Source organism: Dermochelys coriacea, chromosome 17, assembly GCF_009764565.3.
Source record: "Dermochelys coriacea isolate rDerCor1 chromosome 17, rDerCor1.pri.v4, whole genome shotgun sequence".
Classification (NCBI taxonomy): Eukaryota; Metazoa; Chordata; order Testudines; family Dermochelyidae; genus Dermochelys; species Dermochelys coriacea.
Window position 1 is genome coordinate 16,761,750 of NC_050084.1, and position 27,681 is coordinate 16,789,430.

Sequence of the window (27,681 nt, forward strand, 5' to 3'; positions counted from 1 at the left end):
TTCATGAATAACAATTTTATAGACATACCGCTGCCCCCACCATATGCTTGATATTCTACTCCCACTCCATGTTCAGTGACATCAAAAGCTAGCTTTAGAGTAATTCAAGTGAAGCAAAGTGCTCTTTGGATTACTGTGTAAATAGAGATTTCGTTACTGTGAGTAATTATATTGAGCTGCTGATGGAACAACAAAATCACCTGGCTTTTTCCAGTTATTTTTGTGGGACTTCTGGATCCAGTCCATTTACTTTCAGCAGTGTGCATCCATGTCCTTTAAGTTAGTTAACGACTTTTGGCAGGGTTTGGAGAACAGGTGATTCCATTACACTTGTGAAGCAAAGAACCCCTTTCCACTGTGTGTGTAGCAGTCTTCAAAACAATACAAGCTTCTGCAACTTTGCGACAACTTTTTTTTTCAGATTATAGGGAAGGTACCTTGCAATAAAAGAAAGACAGTGAGTTCACTGCTTTTTTTCCCTCATACCATTATTGACTTTCTGCTTGCGTTTTATTTTCAGTGCTAGGGTTTTCTCCCTTGGCTGCTATCATTCAGGTAGATTTTTGTATGAGCTGGATAATGTAAAGTTTTAAAATTTGTGGGGAGTGTGTGTTGCCTAATTGTTATAACTGATGAATCTCTGAACAGTTCCAAAAATATATGGATGCCAGGAGTCCAGATAATTTAAGAATCCACCATTCCTGCAAAATCCATCTAACTAAGGGCAAGTCTATACTAGAAACTCTTGTCAGCATACATATATTGACAAGGGGGGTGATTTTGTTTTGAAATTACATTGCTGTGCCAGATGTGGTTGCAGATCTAAAGGCAAAAAAGTTCTTTTGACAGGGTAGCTTATTTTGTTTGCAGAACCAGCATGAGCTGTCTTGGCAAAAGCAGCCTTTTGCAGTTTAGCTGCATATACCCAAGTGGGTTTACTGGTATAGCTATACTGGGAAAACTTTTGTAATGTAGATTAGGTGTTTGTATGGCCCTTCCCATAGTCATTTATAACAGGGTTCTCAACCTTTTTCCTTCTGTTTGGCAGACCCCCTGAAACCTGCTTGGGGCCCCCCAGCGGGCCCCAGACCCTTTGTTGAGAACCACTGATTTATAACATTCAGTGTTGTTTAGTATTTCTTTGTGGTAGCACTGATGATGTGTTAAGTGCTTACCTGAGATTCACGAGGGGCCTTCCATAGAGATTTTTTAGGTTACAGTACTTTACAGAGGTCTAATTAATCCTTGCCTCATCTGGTGAGATACCTTCCATTTTACAAAGAGAAACTGAGGCACAGAGAGACTGACTTGTCAGAGGAAGGACTGGAACTTGCTCAGTCCCATAATAAAACCACTGGATTAATCCTCTCTAATATGAAAATTGAATTCCCTCCTCTTTGAAATTCCATTGGAAGGGGGGTTAAATGGAGAATAGCTTACAAATGTTAGCAAGTAGCCTTTTCTCTGCTTTCATGTAGATCTGATTCCCCCTACATTTGTCCAAAACAGTGTCCTTGTAATTCAGTAAAACTTTCACACACACCAAAAAGAAAAACTTCAGTTAATTTCCCCTAACACAAATTTCCCATGCCCCTTTCTGAACTAATTCACTTTTATAATAATCACTAATGGAAAACTGTCATTTTGCTTCTGTTAAAGCAAAGAGCGACACCTAGCTGTGAAATGCTGCTAAGATGTGGACAGTGAGCATCTTTAAAGATAAAACTGTTCCTCTCCCACAACTATGCACTTTAACTTCTAGCAGACTCCTAGTATCACTCAGCTATAGTCTTACGGGGACTATATTGTCATACAATGGCTACTTGCTTTGGAAATTTAGGACAAATATCAGATAATTAACGTTGCCACAGCCATGACTTGGTTTGTGGCATCAACTAGATAATTTTATAGGCACTAGATATTTGCTAGCTGATCCAAAAATGTTAATTCCTGTAACAGGGGCAATCAGCACTTGTCATGCTGTTACTCTGATTATGGATACATCAATATATGCATCATCCCCAGCTTTCTTAGAGTCTGCCAATACAGAGATTTGCTCCTTCCAAGTTTGCTTTTAACGCCACCTTGCTGTAGAATCAAGTTTGAGGGCAAATTGTTATCGAAGAACTGATATGCCCCAATCTCTTGGTTTACAAAAACTGCATCAAACATTTTATCTATTTTTACCTTTAGTTCGGCATGGCTGCAACATCTGAGTTAACGTAATCTGGATAATCATCTGGGCTTTCTAAATGTAGAGAGTTGTTATTGGGAATTGAAAGCATTGATCAATAAATGCATTGATTTACACACATCTTTATACACCCTGTCAACCTTTTTAAGCCTTGATGTTAATATCAGCTTGTGTGTTCCTTACCAGCCATTTTTCTGTATGTGCCCAAGAAATACCAGATTCTAGCATCAAGGCTCCTTGCAAAGTCTTCAAGACTGTACATAACAACAGTTTGCAAGTGTTCCTTCAGTAGATTTTTAGACTAGATCATAACAGATCCACAGAGACATTACAATCTACTGGATTTAGAAACAGGGCACACACACAAAAACAAGAAACGGTTTTGCCTAGAGCATCCCCAAATCAGATATAAGAAGTTCCTAAATACACTCAACAGCGCATCTCACAACCAAAGCTATCCCTATGTGCCTCATGGGAAGCTACATATCCAACTGAACCTCGTTTAAAAATTACCTAACAAGGCTTTGTGGCTGACTATAATTACTGCTGGCCCATCAGGGAGCTTCATAGTCCAGGACAAAGATACAAAGATACTGTTGCTTGTTCGTTTCCTGGTCTTAGGGCCTCCAAAGCAAGGCAGAGTTTGCAGCATGAGAGTTAAAAAACTGAGAAGGTTTGAAATAAGAAAAAGAGACAGTCTTCTGTAAGGGCCTGCCGGGGATCTCAGTCAAATTTAGGCCTGTCCAACTCTGTCTGTGCTCCCTTAAATATCAGAAAGGCAAGAGTCACATAAAGATTCCAAGCTAGTACTCAAAATCGTTGCTAAGATATGCAACAACGTGCAATTAGTTTTTAAAATGTTTTCTATTAGCATTAGGACTGTACAGGAAAAGTACAAGGAAAATCTCTTGAGGCAGGGGTCATGTCTTCATGTGCAGCTCACATGACCCCACTGAGGTGCTACCGTAAAATATTAAACAACAATAGTTTCAGAACATACCTGACATATTGATTGTTGCCATATCTTTATAGATCGACTATTCTCATAGTCCTCCACATCATCTGTGTGCAAGAAAAGTGTGCACAGAGCAATGAAGAGCAAGTGGACTAGAATGTGGAACCGTTCTTTGAATGTCTCACTTCTACCCTCTAAAAAGTAACCATTTGGACAAGGCTGAGTTCCCAGTCACACCTGTGCGCTTGTACATTTTAATGTGGAACAACTCCACTCCCATGTCTGGTCATCACCATCTCATCTACTTCCCAGTTTAGCGCCTGGGTTTTTTTTCTTCCCAGGCATGGGTTAGACCTGCCTGTTGATGCTACTGCTGCCCATTAAAACTGTATACCCAATGTAATCACAAAGCTAATTGTGATCAGATTCTGAGGTGTTATCAACACAGCATATAATATCAAAGCCAAAATTAATCCACAATTTTGAAAAAATATCCGGAGATAAATGTTCTCAGAAGTTCATAATCTCTAAGCAGAATTCCCCCTCTTCTTCACTGAAACCAAAGTTACAATGAACTCTGTGCAGAGCCCCAGTGACTTCAGCTGGATTCCATGCAGGGAACTACCTATATGGAGCTCATTTCAAGATAAAGGTCTATGTGAGTAAAGCTTTTAAAGCTTTACTTTAAGCGAAGTGATCGGGGACCCTGCTCCATGACTGGGGCTTCTCAGCACCACTGCAATGCACACAGTAACCATCCCCCAAAAATGGACACTTACCAGACTCAGTGCTATTGGATGCCCCGATCACAACATTTTGATAGGAACAGGAATCCTCTTCCTTTTCTGTAAGAGATAAAAAGGAAGGACTTAATGTGTGGATGATGGTGAGAGCTCTCCACGCCTGGCTCCGTGTACAACACTAAGTTTTAGCATCATCTGCCGGTGGAGAAGTGGTGTTTACCACAAAGAAACAAATGCACTACTTAAGGAAGTTAGCAGAAAGATCACTGTAAAAGGTCACTGTGCTAGAACTGGAGTTTGTGAGGCATGTTCACTTTTAGTTAATCCCTTTACCATGTTAAAATGGGATCAGATTCTGCATTGAAATCAACTGGAGTTTTGCCCGTTCTGGCCTAAGGAGAGCAAGACGGGGTATTCATGACAGAGTTAGAGAGGCTGGGAGCATCTGCTGGATGATAAGAGCAGGGGGTGGGCAAATTATGGCCCGGGGGGCTGCATTACCTAGCACTCCAGATGTTTTAATCTGGCCCTCAAGTGCCTGCCGGGGAGTGGGGTCTGGGCTTGCCCTGTTCCACATGGCTCCCAGAAGCACTAGGCATGTCTCCCCTCCAGCTCCTATGTGTCGGGGCAGCCAGGGGCTCCGCACACTGCCCCCACCCCAAGCACTGCCCCTGCAGTTCCCATTGTTCGGGAACCGCAGCCAATGGAAGCTGCAGAGGTGGCACCAGTGGACAGGGCAGCGTGCAGAGCCGCCTGGCTGCGACTCTGTGTAGGAGCCTGAGAGGGGACATGGCACTGCTTCTGGGAGCTGCTTGAGGTAAGCACCCCTGACCCCCTCCTGCACCCCAACCCCCTTCCCCAGCCCCAATCCCCCTCCAGCCCTCTGAACCCCTCGGTCCCAGCCCAGAGCACCCTCCAGCACCCTCAACCTCTCTAGTGCATGCAGTTATACCAATATAACAGTGCCTTACACTGATATAGTATATTTCCCTTCCTGTATGGGAAATTAGCTAGCCCAGTATAAGCCCTTTTATACTGTATCCACAGTAGGAAGTTGTATTACTTTAATGATACGAGTATAGTAAAGTTGTCTGAGTTGTATGTAAACGTGCCAGTTGGCAGCCCTTGAAACCAATGTTACCTACTGAGCCCACAAGGCAACCGGGCAGTTGAGAAACCTGCATCTGCTTTGCACTGCTCCACCTAACCAGATAGAGACCATTTCTGGGGTGAAAGGATTCTTCATTTTCCATGGCCAAATCACTCCTTGGCCCCTCTGCTGAGACTAATAACAAAGTGCCAGCTGGGATGGATTTTCTTGGACAAGACAAACGATTCATGATTGGATGGAAACATCGGCCAACGAACCAAAGAGAATAAGTTTCCAAGATACCGCCTACTCTGAAAACTGATCTCTCAAAAAAGTAATGGTGATGGGAGCTATCTTGTGTTTCTGTCGGTCGTGGCTTCCAGATCAAATGAGCACTGATTACTGGTTTTAAACGATGTTTTTCTAACTACCACCCCTGCAAACTCACTCTGGAATCTGAGAATCAAGCTGGGTTCTTTCCATCTCACACATCATGACCAGTAATGAAGTTCTGTGGCCAAATTAATCCTCAGTGATACTTGAAAAACACCCGTCTTCCAGTTATGATCTCAGTGACAACTATATAGCCCCTTGCTTTACTTATATTAACCATTTATCAAACAAATTGCTTTATTCCAATTACTTCATCCCTAATACTGCCAAAATAAAACAATTAAGCTACCACTGGTTTGGTTCTAAAAATCAAAGAACACCCTCAGGCCCCACTGGAAAACAAATAGCAACCATATAATCACACAGCCAGCTACTACAATTGCTTTTGATTAATGGTACATTTTACAGGCCTGATTCCAATTTGGGCACGGAACTCAGGGAGCTACTCTGGGTTTACACCATGTAAAGAGATCACAAGCTGGCCCTAGTCCTTATGTACTAAAATTTGTATACTCTATATGTGGTTTCCTGAATGTGTTTTTGAAGAATCCGTTCCATTTGATGAGTACTTCCCATTGCCTCTCATCCACATTCATTGTCTATTTTCAGACTAGCACCACAGATGAGAGAGTATATCTGAGAGAAAGTCTCAAGTGCAGGCAATAATAATTTTATAATTAATGTTTAAAAAGCAACCATGATGTACATGGGCAGTTAAAACCACACGAACACTGCCTGCAGTTTACTATCTGAAATGTACATCCACATATGCAGAAAATGTAACAGTTTGATGGTCACCACATCAAGTTGAAGATTCTGCAGATATTCATTCTTGCAATAGACATCCAATCACTTTCCATCTGCTTTAACCTCTCCCAATGGCACAAAATGGAATACCCCCCCCCAAATAGTTTACTTTTTTGCCACAGACACAAAAACCCACGCCAGGAATATTTGTCCTTTTTCTTTTTTCCCCTCAAAACATAAGACTATCTTTGAATGAAAACACAACGTTTTTGAAATTTCTTTCGGACAAAAAAATGGATTATCCAAAATGCTGTCAGAATCAGATAAAATTTCAGATAAGTTTTGCACACTTTGGGATATCAAAATGGGCATTTCACCATGCAGCATCGCATGCGTTTTTTGAGAGTCTCCTCCTGCCCATAATTTTCACACATCCTCAGGACTAGTTTTATAAAATAGAAAAACAAAATAATTAAGACATTGCTCGGATTGCAACTTTTGGGACAAAGACTGCCATTTAGTATGCATATGTATGCACTAGGCACAATGGGTCCTGATCTCCATGAGTCCTGTGGCAACTACCACAATATAAAGAATAATAATTAACAATAAGTCAGATACATTTTTTAAAGGTCTTTACACCACATCAGCCTTCTGGTGACAGACTACTTAATTATTAACCTCTTTTTTGTACTTTTAAGAACAGTGATTAAACACCTCTTTCTGTTACACTTTATTTACTCTAAGTGTATTACAGGATTTAGTTTTGCAAAGCAATTTGGGACAGAGTTTTCAAGGAAAGACCCTAGACAAAATAGGACCCCTAATTATGATGATTATTATTTATTGTTTTTTATTATGTATTGCCTCGGGGTCAGGGCTTCATTATTCATGGCACCGTACAAAAATATAACAAAGAGCAACCTATGCCCTGAAGAGCTTTCATTCTGCAATGGGTTTCGAGCTGGCCCTGCATGGAGCCCCGTTAAGTCTCTCTAACATAGCTTCCAACTTGCTACCTCCATCTGTTCTGTATTAACACTGATTAGTGTTCCTAACAGTAAGATCTGTGCACCGTCCTGCATCCCTCACTTACAAGAGCAGGCCCATTTACTGCAGTGGCCTGCTTGTGTGGATAGAGCTGCAGGATCAGCCCCAAGGTCCAGGTCCTGCAATCATTTACTCTTGGAGTAGCTTGGGACACTTCAGGTAGCCAATGGGATTACTCCCTCCCGTGCATACAGGAAGCACAATCTATAGTGTGTTGCGGCGTCAGGGCCTAGGTGGATGCACCTTCTGTCTGACCTAGACTCAAGTTATGAGAACACAGAATATCATATGGTTTGAAAAACAAAGTGACCATTGGAGATTTAAGACCTGTGGCACTTTGTATTCTCTTCCCCGGGACAGCCAGCTGCCTCAGAAAATTCCCATGGGAATGTTAAACTGCAGGGAATTCCCCTGAGAATGTTAAACCTCAGGGAATTCCCCTAGGAATATAAGGTGCTTGGTATAGGATAGCAGTGCCCACATCACTTTCCTGACTTGCTTGGGCTTGGAGCTGATTTTGTTTGCACCAGCTACTATACGCCACTGAGACAAGCACTTGATGGTGCAGCTGTTAGGCAGGGATAGCATCACCTTTGAACATTCAGGCTTCGGCTCTGGACTACTTGCAGCTTCAGGCAATCCTCTGCCACTGGCCTGAAGCCAACCAGGGCTTAATGAAAATAAACCAGCTGATTTACACTGAAGGATGGCACCTGACCATAGCCCTGAAGTGTGTCACAGCTTTTCAGTGGTTTTGCTGCTCTGTAGAACACTCCTTTTGTATTCCCCCTCCTGCCACAATAACTTTTAACCCCTTGCTGCCCATGAGCCATATGTCTGTTCCTTAACTAAAATTGTGTCAAACCATATTGTAACAAAGAAGAAAGATAAAAGAAGAAAATTGTCTGTTTCCAGCTCATTCTAAACCCACACTACAACCTGGCTGGCTGGAAATACTTCACTGGTTTTATCGTCCATAATAGGATTGAATAAACAGTCATTCATTTGTCTGTCTTGTGAACATACCATTTGGTGGTCTCAAGAATGTCCCACAGTTGTAGTAATCTGTAGCTATAGGGTTGCTGGAAAAGATAAAACATCTCAGTCTTAGATATTATCTGCTTTTGAGATGGCACTTGGGGCAAAATCCCACTCACCTTACTCATGCGTGGGACCCCAATTTCCCAGCCAACCCATGGCCCCAAATCAATCAGAAAGAGCCATAGAGCCTTCTCTTCCCAGAATCTTAAACTTTCCTTAAAGTTGCCACAACTATCACAAGCTGCCTCATCTCCTGGGCAATATACATCTAACTGAGTAAACCAAATACAAAACTTCCAGAGAGGCAGCCCAAAGCTACTTCTTTTAAATGACATTTCTGTGACCCACATCAATACCGTTGTCCATTTCTATGATTAATCTAATAGGTAGATTCACGTAGTGGGTCCGTGTGAAGGTGAAGTATTTTGGTTTTCTGTATCTTGGTTGCACCTGGCATGGGTTTGTTTCTGGAAGTGATTGCTCCTTGTCCAATATCATTCTTGAAACAAGCCAATTGTTTCTTCATGGTCCTAATACAACACAGACTACAAAAATGTGTAGTTTCACGTTCAGGTGTGAGCTGCACTAAAGCTAATCTGATACAATGGAAGTCAGATTCAATACAAGTTATGTACAACTGCAGAACTGGACATGGAACACCTTCTCTGTGCTTGTATCCTGCTTAGCACCTGGCTTCCCATAGTTATTCATGACAAATTCAGAGCACTTAGGACAGATTTTCTTCCCATCTGAGATCTTTGCATATTCTTCTTAGAGTAACCTCAATAGCAAGTACTTTCACAGCGAAACAATGGCTCGCAGTAACGTGGGCCCATTGCAAGGTCTTAGAGAGAGTGTGAAATTAACAGAGCTATGCATAATCTGATAATGAACCCACATGAATGTCATGATCTTCAAAGCTCTGCTTCAGAACCCAAATCTTTGGAATTTAATTCCTTTTTAAGAAGATGAACTAACCCACTGTAACATCCTACAATTCAAGTACCATTAGCAAGGGGACTTAAGAGATTAGATTCATGTACTGGTGGATGAGGAGAACGACTGACTTACACAAGGCAGCATCCAATTCCTGTTGTCTTCTGCAAGTACCAAATCATTTGCCATTAGCACAGTCTCAGGGACATTTCTCACAGTTGCAAAAATCAAAATAAAACCACAAACTGATCCAGAAAAAGTCTATGCACTTAGAAACACACAGGGCAGGTTAGATTTTCCAGGAACATTGGTAGGCGATTGCTTCCCTCAGACAAGCATTCCGCTCTTTCCTTTCTCACTCAGTTTTCAGTGGATCTGAGTATCTCTTGCCTCTGAAAAATTAACACTTCTCCCTCCCACAATGTACTGTTGCACATTCTGCACCAGTCTCACCTTCCTGTTCTCTTGTCTTGGTGTTCCTCGTCTCCTCCCCACACCCCATTCTGCAACACCTTCTCCTCTGCATGCCCCATCCTGCTGCTTTCTAGTGCACTGCCCAGAATCTTCAAAGTGAACAGACCAAATGGCATCACTCGCGAGCTTGCCGTTCAGACACCTCAAGAGAAGCATCTGAGCAGGCTCAAAATCTTGAGCAAGCCACAACTGGCCTCACACCCTTGAACTAAACATGAATTCAATGCAAGTTTTGCCATTGACTTCCATGGGAGCAGGACTGGACCCTATGGGTATGTCTACATGGCAATAAAACATCCTCATCAGCTGCCTTGGGCTTGTGGGGCTCAGGGTTGTAAAACTGAAGTGTAGAGGCTTGGGCTGGAGCATGGGGCTCTTAGACCTCACTAGGGCGGAGGGTCCCAGCCCAAGCCTGAACATCTACATAGCAATTTGATAGTTCCAAGTCCCACATCGGAGGCCGTTGATGTGGGCCAGTCGTGGGAGTTTTATTCAGTGTAGACGTACCGTAAGAGCCCAGGGAAAGAGAATTTACGGAGCTTTGTTTTCGGTAAAGAGTAATTTAGCGTATAATCTAGGTTATCCTAAAGCGGTGGTTCTCAACAAGAGGTACGTGTACCCCTGGGGGTACGCAGAGGTACTCAAGGGGTTACCTCAGCTCATCTAGAGATTTGCCTGGTTTTACAACAGGCTACATAAAAAGCACTAATGAAGTCAGTACAAACTACAATTTCCTACAGACCATGACTTGTTTGTACTGCTCTATGTAGCATCCACTGAAAATGTAAGTTCAATATTTACATTCCAATTGGTTTATTTTATAATTATATGGTAAAAAGGGGAAAGACAGCAAGTTTTCAGTAATAGTGCACTGTGACACTTCTGTATTTTTATATCTGATTTTGTAAGCAAGTAGTTTTTAAGTGAGGTGAAACTTGGGGTACACAAGACAAATCAAACTCCAGAAAGGGGTACAGTAGTCTGGAAAGGCTGAGAGCCACTGTCCTAAAGGACTATGAGGCCTGGTCAAGGGGCATGAATAGTTAAACAAAAGGATTCAATGAGCTTCTCTATAAAAAACAGACTGAGCAATGCCGTCATTTGGACTTCAATATAATCATCTATGGCCTTTGTGATGGTTGCTTCACTCTGTCATTGCATCACAATGGGCTAGTGCTCCGATCAGTCCTATCTTCCTCCAAAGATAAAGTGTCCTTTATAGAGCTGTGCTATTGGAGACCTCAAGACCGGATTAATTACTATATTCCTATGCATTAAAGAATAAAATACTAATGAAGGGAATTCGGACGGCAGGAAATGCCTTCTTCCTGCTACCTCTATTATTATTAGTAGTAGTAGTATTAATTATTTGTATTACGGTACCATCCAGAGGCCCCATCTGAGATTAGAACCTTGTTGTACTATGGATGCTACTAAGAGACAGTCCCTGCCGCTCTTACAATCTAAATAGACAGGATAGGAGAAAGGCAGCATTCTGACCTCCATTTTACAGCTGGGGAACATCTTTTAGCCAAAAAATATCCTGACACATCTGAATACAGGCAGGGTGTGATTAGCAACTCAAGGGGAAGCCAGCCTGTATACTAACAGATTCTCCACTCAGAGAAGAGACAGGAACAAAAATGTGATGTTGCTTCCGAAGGCTGGTGACCTTCCATCTAATATAGGTTTAGAAAGCAGAAATACCCACATACAGTAAAGCAGGGATCACAGCTTTTCATTTTCCCACTATTATTTTAAATAGAGGAGTAGATCCAGTCCTAGCATAAGTGGGCGCAAGGTCTATTGACTTCAATGGGAGTTACTTATACTTATACTTATACTTATACTAAGGCTGAATTGTTCTCAGCCTAATTGAATTACGCTGCAGTTGTAATGTTTACCTCTCCTGAAATTTTGATATCTGGGCTCAGCACTGTCATCTAGAAGAGAGCACATGTTGACATTGTACGTTAGCCATGATTTGCTAGCTAGCAATTACAGGGGCTATGAAATCAGATTCGGAGGCGATCAAGCCACCAGATGTGAAATAGAGCTCAGTATAAAAAGAAAGGGGAAATGATGAATTGTGGAACATGGGACCGATCTGGGGGAAATGCTCGAACAGGAAGAGCCATCTAGGTCACTAATTAGGAAATACATTTGGGGGTTGGAGAGAGAAAGAATCACCAACATCATCAGCTCAGTGCAACACTGTAGGAAAAACAGAAACACGAGGTAGCAAGTTTCAGAGTAGCAGCCGTGTTAGTCTGTATTCGCAAAAAGAAAAGGAGTACTTGTGGCACCTTAGAGACTAACAAATTTATTTGAGCATAAGCTTTCGTGAGCTACAACATGCATCCGATGAAGTGAGCTGTAGCTCACGAAAGTTTATGCTCAAATAAATTTGTTAGTCTCTAAGGTGCCACAAGTACTCCTTTTCTTTTTACGAGGTAGCAAGCTACAGTAGCAGAGACTAGAATCCAAAACAAAAGTGGCAATACAACTGCTTCTCTCTAAAACCCTTGCTAAACTCTACCCCAGGCAGAGCGGGTAGCGCTGCGGTTAGGGCATTGGTCTGAGACTTAGTACAGCTCGTTTCAATTCTCAGCTCTGCCACAGACTTCCTCCGCGAGCTTGAGGGAGTCACTTAATCACGGTGTCCCAGTTCCCTGTCCTTAAAGTGAGGGTAACAACAGACCGACAGACTTCAATAGGGGATCTGGGGATACATTCATTCAATATTTGTGAGGTCCTCACATACTACCTAGAAAGGGGCTCGAAAACTTGGACAGAATCCTTAAGGACTCTGTCTCCATGCCGGCAAGGTGCTTTTGGGAACAGTCCCTAGCTGTACGGGGGACCAAAGATGTGAAAACTCCCTCCCCTCTGGTATTTCAGCAGCGCCCCGGTTTGCAAATCAAACCAGGGTGTGATGCAAGACACACGTTTTAGGGAAAGCTGTGGTCCACCGCTGAGTTATCTATTATTATTATTATTACTACTACTGGGATGTTTAAGTTGTTGGGAGGGCTCCGCATTTGCAATCAGCAAGATCTTTCCCCCAGAGGAACAGGATTTGTAGCAAGGGACAGGAGGATAATAAATGAATATAAGCAGAAAGTCAACAGGAAAAACTCCCCTGATTGCAGTTTAACCCAGTCGTAGGGCCATTGGATGAGAAGCCTGATCTTCAAAAGGGCATTTTCTTCACCACATTCTCACAAGTAGCCACTCCTATAGCCCTTGGCTAAGCAAAAGGAGGGGGTAAAGCTGAGCTGCTTGCTCACCAATGACTAGGTAGAATACTGTCTCACAGCAGGACAGGGATGGCAGCTGTTTGTACGGAATATTGTGGGAAAGAGGGATTTCACTTAATACCACATTTAGGGCCTGATTCCCAGAAGCGTTGAGCACCCAAAACCCAGTTGAAATTACTGGGAGATGCAGGTGCTCCGCTTCTCTGAAAATCAGGTCACCTGCTCATATGCTACAGCAATGGGCACTCAGAAAGTTAGAGCTGGAATACTGTGTACAGAGCTGGCTACCGCACCCCAGCAAGACAGTCATTGCTTAGGGGAGGGTGCAGCATGGGCAACAGAGATCAGGTCTGAAGAATCTGCAAAGTTGTGGACTCAGGAAGTTGGTCTCAAAGGAAAAGAGAAGAGGAGAACTAAAAACAGAGTTTTCAAAGGGACTGAGAAAGGTGCTAGAGAGAAACAGTCCCATAGGTAAAGGGTTTAAACAGGGAAAATATGGATAGAGAATGTAGGCAACATTCCATCATGCAAAGGGTAACGAGTTACATAGGGTGTCATGAATATTCCTTGTGTTTGTTTGTATAGTTCTACAAATGTTTGTGCATTAGGGTATTATTATAGGAGTAGGTTTTAGCGTTAGCTAACTTACTTCCAAGGTAACACCTGTCCCCATAATGCACCATTCAGAATTCAGAATGGATGACCATAAATGGGAACAGAAAATCCTCTCCTGGGCTTAGCTTCCGTGAACATTGTAGGCATATACAGGAGTCAGGGATCTTTTACCATATATGTTCCATTTGCCAATATAAACAGGCAAAGATTTGTGATATTCCCACATACTAATTTCGTATTGAAATAACAACCCACCCAGGGCAGATGACAAAAAGAAATGGATTCTTTTGTATAAATACCTACCATCAATGTGTGGGGCCTGCAGTCGCTCACTGGTTTTCCTGAAAGAGATAAATTTATTAATGTAACAGATTCCTGCAAATGCTATTTCTCCCTCTGTGTAGGTCTATACCTGGAATACAAGCCATTCACACTGAAAAGTAGCTAAAATCCCAGTTCTAAACACACCATATTAAATATTGGATATTACAGTGGTCCCCAACCAATGGGCTGAACAATCCCCACACTCTACAGAGCTTTTCCTGGTGGTGCTGTGCAACAGGAGACATTTTGAGGACTAAGAACTGGCGTATTTGGAATGGGATTTGGATAAACAAATATATACTCGAGCCATAATATTTCTGCCATATATTATCCATATCGGTTTGCTAGGGCTTCACAATATCAAAACGGTTAAAATTAAGGACCTCCTGCACTACTTGCCTTTCATCTGCAATGACAGTTCATTTCTGTGGCTTGATTTTAAGGATTCATGCTAGTGGGTGCTATAAAAGCAGTTGGAATGCAGATATCAAGAAGATTTAGAACAGTACGAAAGGATAAGCAGTAAATTAAATATAAGCCAAGCCAGGGAGTTCAGATCCAGATGTGGACCCAAATCCTCAATTTTCTCAAAGTTTGGGTGGACCCAGTGGCCCAAATTTTGGCTGAAATATCTTATTTTGTCACCTACCTTGTTACTGGGATGTTGTCTGGCAATTTAATTTGATCTTGCCTTGTCACTGCAACTGGCATGGAAAATAAAATCAGATGTTGAAGGTTATGGCAGCAGGAGACACGTTTTCAAACTGAGCACAGAGCAGTCAAATGCAAAGGATTTCCAAGTATTTGCAGACTATGAAATCCAGAACTTTTTCAAGTACCTACTTAAAAAGCATAGGATGGGCCAAGGAAGGAAATGACTGTAGAAACCTGTTGTGTCTACAAGCAATAGGAACAGACCACTACAAAGAAATACATGTTAGATAAAGCTCCAGTTCTAATAGTTAGGCTGGTCCCTATTCCCCCTGCAAGTTATCTGACATTTTCTCCAAATTTGCATGAGTTTCCATCCCTAAGCTGCTAGCAGTTCTTTTTTATAGACTTCCACTCTAAAAAATATAGCTATGGGTTCTCCTAGATGCTCCAATAGCAACTTCTCCTGAGGTTTGGTTGCATCTGTCATTGTCCTAGATCTTGTTAAAATAAAAATTTCTTAGATTGTTTGGCCCATTGCTGCTTAATAATCTTCACTCTCCTCCAGGGCTGGAGGACTGCAGAAAGGCAAAGTATTATTAAATATAAGTTGCTACAGCCCCACTTCTGTTCATTTTTAAATTAATTTCTCTCCACGCCATAATAACCTCTTCCCAGTTCTACCTATCTGTATTAGGGACTTCTCTGGCCCCCCTCACTGTAGTAGTCAAGTGAGGCTGGAAATTGCTATTATCCCCACATATTACAGATGGGGAAACTGAGGCATGTAAATACTAAGTGACTTGCTCTAGCTCATATAGGGAATTTGTGGCAGAGAAGGGAACTGAATCCAGGTCTCCCAAATCCCAGGCAGGTACCATTAACCACTGGATTAGCCTTTCTCTCTGTGCTGGTTTAATCCTTCTGTGACTGGGAACACATTCCATTGTACAACAGAAACAGCACTCTTTGGACCGATGGATCATCGGAGGCAGAATATCCACAGCTCCTATTACTGGAGCTTTCCACAGCATTTGTTGCTGTTGATCATGGTTTAGCATTGTTCCATTTTAAAGACACTGGAGGAGTCAAAGGACCTGCTGCGATGACCCATATCCATTACTGTCAGGGAACAGCCTGGAAGGACTGTTGGACGACTGCTCTTCTGCCACCAGAGCACTGCCTCATGTTTTCCCCCATCCCAGACAGTCACAGCACCTCGCTGCTGGGGAAAACTGAGACATCAAGTCAAACGCCACCAAAACATGGATGACACCCAGATCTGTTATATTTACATTCTGAGCTAGCAGCACCGTCTTTCAGCTATCAGAGGTCAGCACCTGGATGTAAAACAGCTGCTTAAGGCAGCAAGACAGAGGTATTGTAGGCAGAGAGAAGGAAATGCTTTGAAAATCCAGCTCCCATCGTAGTGTCTCGCTCTGTGGCGGGAGCCTTGCTGCTCAGATCCTCACGTCACTTTGCAGCCTCTACACCCTTCTGGACTCCTCATTGCTGCTAGATACTCTAACGACTACCACTGCAAAAGACCTCTATCTTCAGCTGCAGCTGGCCAGAAGACTGCACCGCATCCTGTCCAACACGGACTTGGCCGTGATGCTCTCTAGGCTGGATTACTGCAGTTCACGGTATCTAGCTTTGAAATGCAATTGGTTCAAAATGCAGCAGGCCCATCTCCTCAGCAGAACAATCCCATAGTGCTTTGCTTGTTTTAATAGCGGCCATTAGAACACCAGGCATATTCCAAGGTCTCAGTCCTATGTGCTTCATTGGATTGGCTCATGTTACCCAAGAAACTTTCCCCTCTCTCAGTGTGACAGCACTCTCCCAAGAGACCTGTGGTCCTCAGGCAATAGGAAGCAGCCTCAAGAACCAGAAGACAGAGTTTTCTCAATAGTCAGCTCAAGACTGAGTAACTCCTTTGCACAAATCTTGCTCCTTTCAGAGCCAGGCATAATACTTCTTTCTTTCAGATTAGCTTTCCCAAAACCCAAACAGAAACAGCAGGGGAGGGGAGGTAGGAGCAGAAAATGATAATAAAGAGAAGAGGGGGAAATAATTAAAATTTTTTTAAAAAAGAGACTAGAAAATGTAAAGAAAGACAAAGGAAGGAGAAAAAAGAAAGAAGGGGCAGCCGGAGAGGAAAGAAAAGATCAAAATGAAAGTCCCCTTGAGGTGACTCAAAGGAACAAGGGACCAAGTGATGGTGCCTTTCTTTGGTGCTGTGATATTACTGCACTCAGGATGGTAGGAGTCGGAAGCCAGTGCCTCGGCAAGTTTAGTTTCCGGCACCTTCTTTGTTTACAATGACCTTTAATACCAACCCAATCAACAGCTCAGTTTCGGATGAAATCAAAAGATCAGCTTGTAACCAAATGTGCTGCAGGAAGCAGTGACAGGGCAAGGATAAATGAGTCATTCGTATCAATTTGGGTTCAAGTGTTTCCCCCCCACTCTATGTCATTTTCAGGGGCAGTTTAAGTTTCTGCTCAGAAGAGCAGGAACCCTGTAGCCTAAGCCAATATGTTGTTACATTTCATGATACAGATTCTATGTGGCACGAAATTTTTAGGCTGGGATTTTAAAGGAGCTTAGGGGAATTAGGTACCCAAATCCCAAGTGGGCACCTAAGTCTGCTTTGAAAATCTCAGCCTTCTAGTTCTGTCAGTTAGGCCTTCCATGCTTTCCCAACTGTAATGCATTATTCTTTGAGACAGGAATTTAATTCTCTGCACTGCAGGACGTGATCATGAAAAAAAAGACACAAATTGGTATCCTTGCAAAAACTGCAGCCTGAAAAACTCTCAGTACTTACTAGAAGATTCTTCCAGATATCTATAGAGTTTTGTAAAAATGCATACTCACTTGAATAGGATCGTATCACCTCAAATCTCTGCTGGTTTTCATGCCTGAAAATACAGGGAAAGTTTTGGCCAATGCAATATGTCCTAAAGGGAAAGACATGCAATGCAGGGGGGCATTGTTGACGTCACAAAGCATAAGACCAGGGGTCTCAAACATGTGGCTGTTTCCCGTGGCCCGCCATAGGCACTGACTCCACCGGCAGCCAAGCTCCCCTCACCCCCTGCCCCCCTGCCTCCCACCTCCCCCCCCCCAGCGTGCCACATCCCTACTCCTCCGCCTACCTCCCAGCGCTTTCTGCCACCAAACAGCTATTTGGCGGCACTTAGGACTTTCCAGGAGGGAGGGGGGAGGAGCAGGGACACGGCACGCTCAGGGAAGGAGGTGGGGAAGAGGCGGGGCTGTGGCAGGGATTTTGGGAAGGGGTTGGAATAGAGGCAGGGAGGGAGCAGAGTTGGGGTGAGGACTTTGGGGAAGGGGTTGGAATGGGCTTTTGTATCTTTGTATGAAAAGGTGTCACTGATGCGGCCCTTGGGCCAATGTACTAGTCCTCATGTGGCCCTCGTGGTGATTTGAGTTTGAGACTCCTGCATAAGACTGTGGCAGAAGCCACTAAGGGCATGAAAGTGGAACCTAAGGAAAGAGGAGGCTTATATTTCACAGCATGTCAGCACGAAGGCTTTTTCAACTGAAATCCAAAGAAAGGGGCTTCTCTGATCACTTTAAATGTGAATATTTCTCAGAGTGGGGCAGACAAGTTGTTTGATTTACAGCTAGAGCTGGGCAAATAACTGACTCTATAGCCCAATGAACTGAAAAACCATTCTCACTCTCTCTCTCCGGCCCAGTGACTAATGAAGTATTTTATACAAAGTGGAACAGCTTCAATAGGAGAGACTGAGAAAGACCCAGAATACCCTATGGTCCAACGACTAGGGCACTCCCCGGTGAGTGTCTTAGCCAAAGGACGATAGATATTAGGGAGGCACCACCATCATCTTCGCCTCCTCGTCCTCTCCTCTGGCTGTGTTATGAATGGAGCCTAAGTCTAAAACATATTTTTGGCCAAAACTTTTTGGTGACATCATGTCACATTCATGAATACTTTCGGGTCAACTAAAATTTCATTTTCAGCAAACAAACTAGGAGTCAAAAAAATTTCACCCAGCTCTGTTTTCAGCCTCTTTATGGATCTGATCTTGTGACCTTTGACATCAATGGGAGCATTGCCAATGACCCTTAAACACACAACAGGAGCTGGGGAGGGAACACAAGGATGGGGGCAAAGCCAGGTGTGATGAAGAGATAATCCTGGTCCAGAAAACAATTATGATTTTGACTCTTTCCATCCCATCATGGAAGCATTTCGACATAAAGTACGTGCAGACTTGCAATAGAATTCAAAAGGTTCTAGAGACAGGTCCACAAAGCCCAGAAGGAAAGTTTAACCTCTCGCATACCTTGGGTCTATTTCAGGGGTGGGCAAACTTTTTGGCCCAAGGGCCAAATCTGGGTATGGAAATTGTATGGCGGGCCATGAATGCTCATGAAATTGGGGGTTGGGGTGCAACATCTCTGCATGCTGCCCTGTTCGCAGGCACTGCCCTTGCAGCTCCCATTGGCTGTGGTCCCCAGCCAATGGGAGCTGCGGGGGCAGCGTGCGGAGCCTAGACATAGGAGTTGGAGGGGAAACATGCCGCAGCTTCTGGAAGCCATATGGAGTGGGGCAAGACCATGACCCTGCTCCCTAGCTGGAATGCCAGAGCAGGACAAGCCCCAGACCCCACTTCCCGGCAAGAACTCGAGGGCTGGATTAAAATGCCTGGAGGGCCGGATGTGGCCCCTGGGCCATAGTTTGCCCACCCCTGGTCTATTCGGTCTTTTCGGAAGACAAGCATCATGTTTTTCACTTTTTTTTTTTTAAATAAGGTAAAAGAGAGCTATTGACCATGCATTTTACTGTGGTGATATTTCAAAAAAGAAGGTGACATACCAAAGGGAAGGGAATACAGCAGAGCGGTAACACTAAAGATTATCTGTTACTGTGGATACATACACTGGGGGAGGTTTTCAAAGCACTAATGGGATTTGAGCACTCAGCTCCCATTTACTTCCCCAGCCCAACCCAATGTCTTTGAGAGTGGGTTGGTCTCCTTCCTCTGAAGCATCAGGGCTGGTCATAGCTGGAGATGGGATGTTGGACAGGAAGGGACAGGTGGCACAAGCATTCTCTCAGGTGCTTGGCTGGCTGATTCTTGCTCACATGTGCAGGATCTAGCTCAGGGGTCGGCAACCTTTCAGAAGTGGTGTGCCAAGTCTTCATTTATTCACTCTAATTTAAGGTTTCACATGCCAGTAATACATTTTAACATTTTTAGAAGGTCTCTTTCTTTAAGTCTATAATATATAACTAAACTATTGTTGTATGTAAAGTAAATAAGGTTTTAAAAATGTTTAAGAAGCTTCCTTTAAAATTAAATTAAAATTCAGAGCCCCCCAGATCAGTGGCCAGCACCTGGGCAGTGTGAGTGCCACTGAAAATCAGCTCGCATGCTGCCTTTGGCACGCGTACTATAAGTTGCCTACCCCTGGGGTCTAGCTGATCGCCCCAAGTGGGGCTGGGAAGGTTTTTCCCCCACATCAGATTGCCACGGACCTTGGGAGTTTTGACCTTCCTCTGCTGAGTATGGGTGTGGGTCACTTGCCAGGATAATCTGGGTATATCTCACTTAATCATTTCCCTGCCATTGTGGGGGCCTCAGGCACTGGTGCCCCTCCTATTCTCCCCCGTGACACATAATGGTTACGTCTCCTGTGGGCTGTAACACTTCAGTCTCATTTCAGTTGTTGGGTTTGGTGTGCGGATGCTGGCAGGTGTTAGACAGGAGCTCAGATTAGATGACGTGGTGGTCCCTTCTGGCCTTCAACTCTGACTTTCAATGGGCGCTGGGCACTCAACTCCCCTTTGTGCCTGCGAAAATCTCTCCCTCTTTCTTCCAGTAGCACAGCTATTAATCTAACACAGAATCTCTTCATTCCGATCAGCCCTGTTCCTATAGCTGTCAGTCTGGCGGCGATCAAGGGTGCTTTCAACCAAAGTCCCTGTTTAGATTCCTTGTGACTGTGTGGGTGTGTCACTGGAGTTGCAAAAAAAAGCAACAACCAAAAACCAGCTATAGAAATGGAACGTGAAATCTTGACCCCTCTCAAGTCAGTGGTTGTTTTGCTACTGACTTCACTGGACCAGGAATACATCCAGGCTCTTGGTTTAATTTCAGCAAGCCAGGACATCTCTCTAACCCCAGACAGGATTCAGAGGGATAGAGCCCTGCAATTGCTCTTCCATCAATTGCCAAACATCACACCAAAAGCCTCTCACACGGTCATCTATAAATTGAGCAGCAGGGTGGCAGCACACAACATGGCCCATCCTTGGGCCCTTCCAGAGCCCTTTGCAGCAGGTTAGCTATGCTGCCAAAGGCAGGAAGAGGTTAAAAGCCATGATCTTTTTCTTTTTCTCTAATCTTCTTACTTGTGGTTTGTCTGTTATTGAAGGAAACAAGAGTTTGTGTGAGAGAACTCATGTTTCTTACTTAGCTGACATTGTAGGTTTGGTAGTTCAATGCTAGCACATGATCTTATTAGCTAGCACATGTTGTTGTTTAAATACGGGTTTTTGTACCGAATAAAGTTGTGAATCTACCTTAATCCTAGAATACATCAATGTGGTGGCACCATTTTGCAGTGCACTAATTTCCTCCTCTACCCTTTCTCATCTAAAACTCTTATTAAAGCCAATTGGTACATCATTCAGGCCCAAGCTCACAGCTTGTCATTTAATTTCATGTTATTCTTTCTAAGGGCACGAGGCAGCTTTCCTGTGTCTCTGATCCATTCTATGTTCTTGGACACTATGGGATTGTGGATGATCATTATTGCTCCGAGGCAGCTATTTTTCACCTCCAGATTTCCTAACACGTGCAGATCTGGGATGCACAGAGCTCCACAGAGCCCACGCAGCAGCTGGGATCAATTTCCTCCCTACGAGGACCTCTTGGAAAAAAATGTGAATGTGAAGGGTAACTTACAGTTTCCTCTGCTTGCACAGCTTCTTTTCCCGTTTAGTAGCTGGAAGAAGATCATCAAAATGAGTGACAGGAATTCAAGTGCCGAAAGAAGACAAAAAACTTAACATGAGCTAACAGGAATTTAGACACAAAGAGGAAGTGGAGAACAGCAATTCAGAAAGGATTTCAACCAGTGCCTCCATCAAACCTTCAGCCAGGACCAGGAAAGAGCGCTGGACTAAAGCGGATGTCCCCTCGGACAACTGAGAGATGTTTTAACAACATCTGGAGGATTGGAACCAGGATCAGTCAAATTAATCCCTGGTCCAACAGCATGGAACGCAGTTTAGCCCAGCCATGCAAGTCTGTGCCCTGCAAGCCGCTCAGTAGTAAACCTTAGAGCGTTACTGTCGTGGCATTCTCCAAGGGTCTGTTCCTTTGTGGAGCTGGGCAGCCTCCATTCCCCATGACTTGCATAAGAGGTGAGGGTACTCGGCATCTTGCAGCAGATGCTGAACACCTCATTTCTTAGGTACTCTGCTGGCCCTCATTACTGTAGGGTCTGAGCACCTTACCACCTTTCCTTTACTGTCCCCCAACACTCCTGTAGATCGGGCAGTGCTATTATCCCCATTTCACAGATGGCGAACTGAGGCCCAGAGAGACTAAGGGCCAGATTTTGAAAGTAACTTAGGCCCTCAGTGGAATTTTCAAAAGCACTTTGACACTTAACTCTCCTTGAAACCAATGGGAGTTAGGTGCTTTTGAAAATCCCACTAGGCACCTCTCTGCATCTTTAAGCACATAAATAATGTTAACAATCTGTCCTGAAGTGCCATGCCCAAGGTCACAGAGGAAGTCTGTGCAACAGCAGGAAATCGAACACTAGGCTATCTCCCTGACCAGTAGACCATCCTTCCTCTCACAGGATCAGCCGTAAGCTGGGCAAGGGCCACTTCACCTCTCCAAGTTTAGTACCATTGCTGCTTTGGGGTTCTCTCTCTCTCGAGAGAGAGAGGGAGCATGGGGTCAAACTCATCCTTTGTACAAATCCAATGAACTGAGTGGATTCCCCGAAGGAGGAATTTGACCCATGGTTTCCTTTAAGGAGTCATTTCATCTCATCTCATCTCTGATAACAGGTAGGTATACAAACTCTGACCTTCGGGTGGGAGGTGAGGGCCCCCATATCCTCTTGTCCTAAATGATCACAATGGCCAGACAGGCGGCTGCCAGTAGCAGAAGAAAGATCAGTAATGCCCAACTTTGCTTTGAAACCACTGGCACCATGCTTAGCATGGAGCACTTCCTGTCTACGACCTCTTGGAATGATACCCTGGGCCAAATCAGTGCATCTTCATTAAACTGTTGCAAAACCCAACCCAAGCACTGCCAAAACCCATTCATGATTACCCTGTAGCAGGAGCCCACTCTGGCACTAAGCAGTGTGGCTAGTTAATTACCCACATCTCCGAGTCAAACCAGCCTGGGGAGATCCTTAATGCTCCACACCACCACAAGACAATGGATGAAACGCATCCATTGACTCGGAGATAGATTTGCCCCATTGCACACAGGTGCTGAACTGAGAGATGAAGCGGCAGAACAGAGATTCAGGTGGGAGATGTGATACTGAATGCGAGGGCTCTGGGCCTGGTAGGAGATGCGTGGTCTCTCCCCATATTAGAAGGCCGATGATGAATGAGTCACAGAGTTGTAAAGGTCAGAGATGGCAAAGCTCTACTAGGTCATCAAGTCCACAGCCCCTGCCAAAGGGGGAGTTGACTAGGAAGGGAAAGTTTTAATCTCAGTGTAAACTGTACTGATGAGCTCATTCCCACTGACCAACCACCACCAATGAAATGCCAGCCAGTCGGTGCTCTGCCTGATTGGATCCTTTGCTGGAGGAGAACAGAGACAGAGTCAGGTCCAGCAGCCTGGCTGCTTGTGACTATTGAACCGTATTGCTGCTGTGGTTGCATTTGTTTGCATAATGCCCACTCAGCGACAGAGCAGGGCAAGTATGTTTTGCAAGGCTCCCTTGATTTACTGCAGGATTCTGAGCCTGTCATCGGGGGTGACACACATGCACACACAGAACACCTCAATTTCAAAATAAGACTTCTTGAGCGTCTTGCTTTCCTAGTGAAGAGCCACAGCCAAGTGCTTTTGGATTTCTCCCCATCCCCAAGGATTTGAAGCTTTTCCTTCTACATCCTGCAGTCAGCTGCACTGTCTGGGGTGGAGAGAGAGCCCCAGGGCCCTCCTGCTGTGTCTCTCCCTGTGTAAGAAGCCAGGGATTACAAACTGTTGATCAATAGTTCCTTGCCTCTGTTCCCACTGGACCCTAGACAGCACAACTCCTGAAGGGACTGTGCTACCAGGGACTGCCTCTAGAACCACCCCTGAAAGCTTCCAAGCATGGATGAGTAAAGGTCGCAAGCCCACACGCAGGCTGTATTAACTTTCCCTGGTTACGTATGGCAGGGGTTAGAATCTGGAGGGGTCCAGGCAGATCCCCACCATCCATCTTCCTCCCTACCTCATTCCAGCTCTACAGAGCCCTAGCTCTGTGCAGGGGATTGCACTGGGTGAAGGGGAAAGGGTGCAAGCCGCACAGGTGGGAACTGCCTGCGAGCACCAGCTTCCTGCCACTCCCCATTTCAGTAGCAGGAGTTGCGTGTGAAAAGCAATACTCGCTCTGCACACGGCGGGGTCGGGGCAAGTGACTCCCTGAAGGACTTTGTGTATCAGAGGAGAATGGGCAGCAGGAGCTCACGTTGCACAGAGTGCAGGTGGCAGACAGTTAACGCCTAGATCTAGCCTTCCTGCACATGGCCAGAAGAGAAACGCGGACTCAGGCACGTGTTTTGGGACATCAGGCTCAGCTTGATTTTCGGGGGGGGCGTGTCGGTCATCTCTGCAATACTGAATGGCAGCAAAACCTTTATGCTCAGGCAAACCACCCGTTACAGTTAACTCCTGAGTAGGAGAGCAGGCACCATGCCCAGCCCACCCTGGGACTGCAGGGAGATACATAGCTGTCTGGCATAGGCGAGCAGACTGAGCAATGCAGGATTTCCTCATGCTGAAGGTGCCACAAATTCAAGGCTGTGGGAGAAAGTCTTACCAGAATGCTGACACTTCATACACATGCTCACAAGAGCCCCCAGCAGCATCAGTGAGGCCGCAGCCCAGAGCAGCTCCACTTGGCTCATTGTTCCGCTGAGGTCCGGCCTGAAACACATGCAGCAGAGGAGAAAAACATTCACTGAACCTGTCAGCGCGTTACAGCTGTGTCAGCCACATGCACGTCTGTGGCTGGGAGGGTTTAAGCACAAACAAGACCTATTTCATGCCTGCTCAACAAGTCTTTCACACAAGAGCCAAATACTTCCCTCCCTTCACCCACAGAGCCAAAAGTGCTTTTCAAAGGGGAGCAAAGTATCATCATTAAGTTGTGTAGAAGTTGCTTTTTCTTATTCCCCTTTCCCTGATCTTTGTGGTTAGATGGTGAGGTCCTCAGAGTAGGGACTCTCCTTAAGCATTTGGAAAGCATCTAGCACAGTGGGTGCTACCTCGAGTCATTCAAAATAATCATCATCCCCATTTTACAGATGGGGAAACTAGGCACAGGGAGGGAAAGTGACTTGACCAAGATCACCCATGAGAGGTCAGTGGCAGAGCCAGGAAGATAATCTGGGTTTCCTGACTCCCAAGGCAACTCCCAATCCACTAAGCCACACTGCCCGCCCCCATAATTTTTATAAAAAACCATCCAGGAGAGATGGCGATGGAGGGGCAGGTAGTGTTTCCTAGCATGACAGACCTCAGAGGTGGGAAAGACCTACACGTTAGGCCATCCAATCTTTCCCCCTGTTAATGCAAGATTGTTCTCTGCACGATATTCTCCAATATTTTTTCTGCATTTAAATGGCTCAAACCATGGGGCCTCCAAGGCTCCTCCACCCCCTTAATAGAGTGCCTCGACAACAACAAATATTTCTCACTATTCTGCCTGGATTTCAGCCTTAAAAATGTGAAGCACATTGGGCTATCATTACACAATGATATCATTACCCTAGACTAAAGAAAACAGAAGGTCTGATTATCCCCTGCCTTGACCTCTGTGAAGCGGGCGTAAAATGCTACCAAATCAGAGCTCTCCACTCTCACCACTGGTATCCTTCACCAGCCACTTTGCATAGGTGAAGGTTGGAAAAAATGCACCCAAGATGGCCCCATTACCACAGCATCCAAGCACTTCACAATCTTTAACGTATCCTCACAATCCCCCTATAGGGCAGGGCAGTGCTACTATCCCCGCTGTACAGATGGGGAACTGAGGCACAGAAAGATTAACTGAATGGCCTAACATCAGACAGGGAGGCTGTAGCAAAGGAGGAATTGAGGCCAAGTCACCTGACTCCATAAGCTAGCACTTCTACCACTGGGCCATCCACGTTCTCATGGGAACCCATGGGAACTAGGCCTTGGGTGAAGTTAAGGAAAGCACCATCCAGGACTTCAGGCTGATGATCACCTGGAGACAATGATGCTTTCTCTCTGCCAGCAACACCTGGATGTCAGAAAGAACAGTAGGAGCTGCTGCAGGTCTGTAAGGATTGTTAGTAACCTCTCCCCATTAGAGCAGAGTTTATCGGCAGATAGTCTGCATTCAGCACACAGGTCCTGGCAAAGCCATCTGACTTTCCAAGCATGCATACAATGACTTTAAGACCAGCATGTCATTACAGATGACAATATTAATCCATATCAATTTGGAACCACTTGAATCCTCTCTGCTCATCTAGGATTGGATTAAAGCTCTCTCAATTCACTACAAAATCATCTTTCACTGACAGTTTCTACATCCCTCTCTCTACCTTCTTAGTTCTTTCCGCCTTTATAGAGAACGTTGTGACATTTGCATGGGTACTGAAACAATTCTATGTCTGCAGTGTGTGGAAACCACTCCCGCCATAGCTGCCTTCTAGAAGGCCGGGGTATGGACAGGCCCTTGCTTTTAGTACATCTTCTGTCCTACGCCCACACACGCACAACGGTGGATAGCTTCCTGCAATCTCTTTTCCTAGGATTGACAAAGTGGGTGAGGTAATATCTTTTATTGAACCAACTTCTGTTGGTGAGAGAGATGAGCTTTTCCCCTGGACTGCAAGTCATGGCTAGAGCTGGTGACTTTCTGGTAGTTCTTCTAAGCAATTCCCAAAGTTAAGGTAAAAACCAAGTCAGGGATATAAACCCTCATTCTTCAGGGCATACGCAAATCACTAGCTCCCCATGCTTAGGAAGAAACTTCTCGTATCTTAATCATAGCTCAAGCTTAGAACTGGGAGGTGCTAAGCACTCTGGCTGCTCGTCAGCAAAGAACTTAAACACTCGCTTACTCTTATGTACACGAGTAGCTCAATGACACTGGCCAAAGAGGATCCTGGACTAATTAGACCATTAGTCTGATGCTGCATTTGAATACTGTTCTCACATTCTATATTTATCTATGTGCACTCAGAGACAGAGAAAAATAAGTCCCTCGGTTTTCTCCATGCGTGGTCCAAAGTATTCCATGCTACAGACTGCAGCCGTTCAGGCAATTATGGTAGGGTTTTAATTTTTTTTAAATAAAGGTTCTACGTGGGCCAGTTAAAATCTCTGCTCCCTGCAGCAGGCAGGGAGCTATTTAGGCTTAAAGGGCTGTGACTGTGACTCCAGGAAGGAGTGGGGGTTGGGGTGTCTCAGGAACAGGATTTTAAATCAGTAACTGCATGAGCTAGCTGTAAGAGGAACTGCAGGAGGAGAGTGCTCCCGCCACAGAGCCCGTGCGAACACTGTTGTCCTCGCAGTATATCGTCTTTTTCCATGGGAAGCCGCCCCATCTTCATTGTATTCAATTCCCTTCACTTGTGTGTGCATCCATATAATTTTTAGCTTATTCCTCTCTCTGTTGTACAGATTACAGATTGGCCACCCCATAGGTGGCTGCATTGCTGTGGCACTACAGGTACATAGCCTGTGAAGTGCTTCAGGATGCACGGTACTATAGAAGCACAAGATGTGATTATCAATGAGACCTCTAGAGTACAATGAAACTTTTAGGTCCTGGTCCTACTGATTCAAATGGGGGAAAACCTCCCATTGGCATCAAGTGGTGCAGGATCAAGCCCATGGTCTAAAGGTATTTTGGTATTTAGCAAGGTTACAAGGTGGCAAAATTGATCCCCAGACAGGCTATTGCTGTCACAA

The 27,681-nt window shown here is 44.6% G+C and overlaps 1 protein-coding gene across 1 annotated transcript; it reads right to left on the minus strand.

Moving 5' to 3' along the window:
- Positions 1-206: 206 nt before the first annotated feature.
- Positions 207-25,972, minus strand: LAT2 (linker for activation of T cells family member 2). The gene is given in 14 exon segments (XM_043499712.1): positions 207-437; positions 2,188-2,248; positions 2,410-2,415; positions 3,200-3,256; positions 3,929-3,994; positions 8,199-8,254; positions 9,277-9,313; positions 11,528-11,566; positions 13,802-13,839; positions 14,472-14,526; positions 17,357-17,400; positions 21,442-21,481; positions 24,551-24,657; positions 25,843-25,972. Coding segments are annotated over 13 exon segments (663 nt in total). The 5' UTR covers positions 25,902-25,972; the 3' UTR covers positions 207-437; positions 2,188-2,189.
- Positions 25,973-27,681: the final 1,709 nt, after the last annotated feature.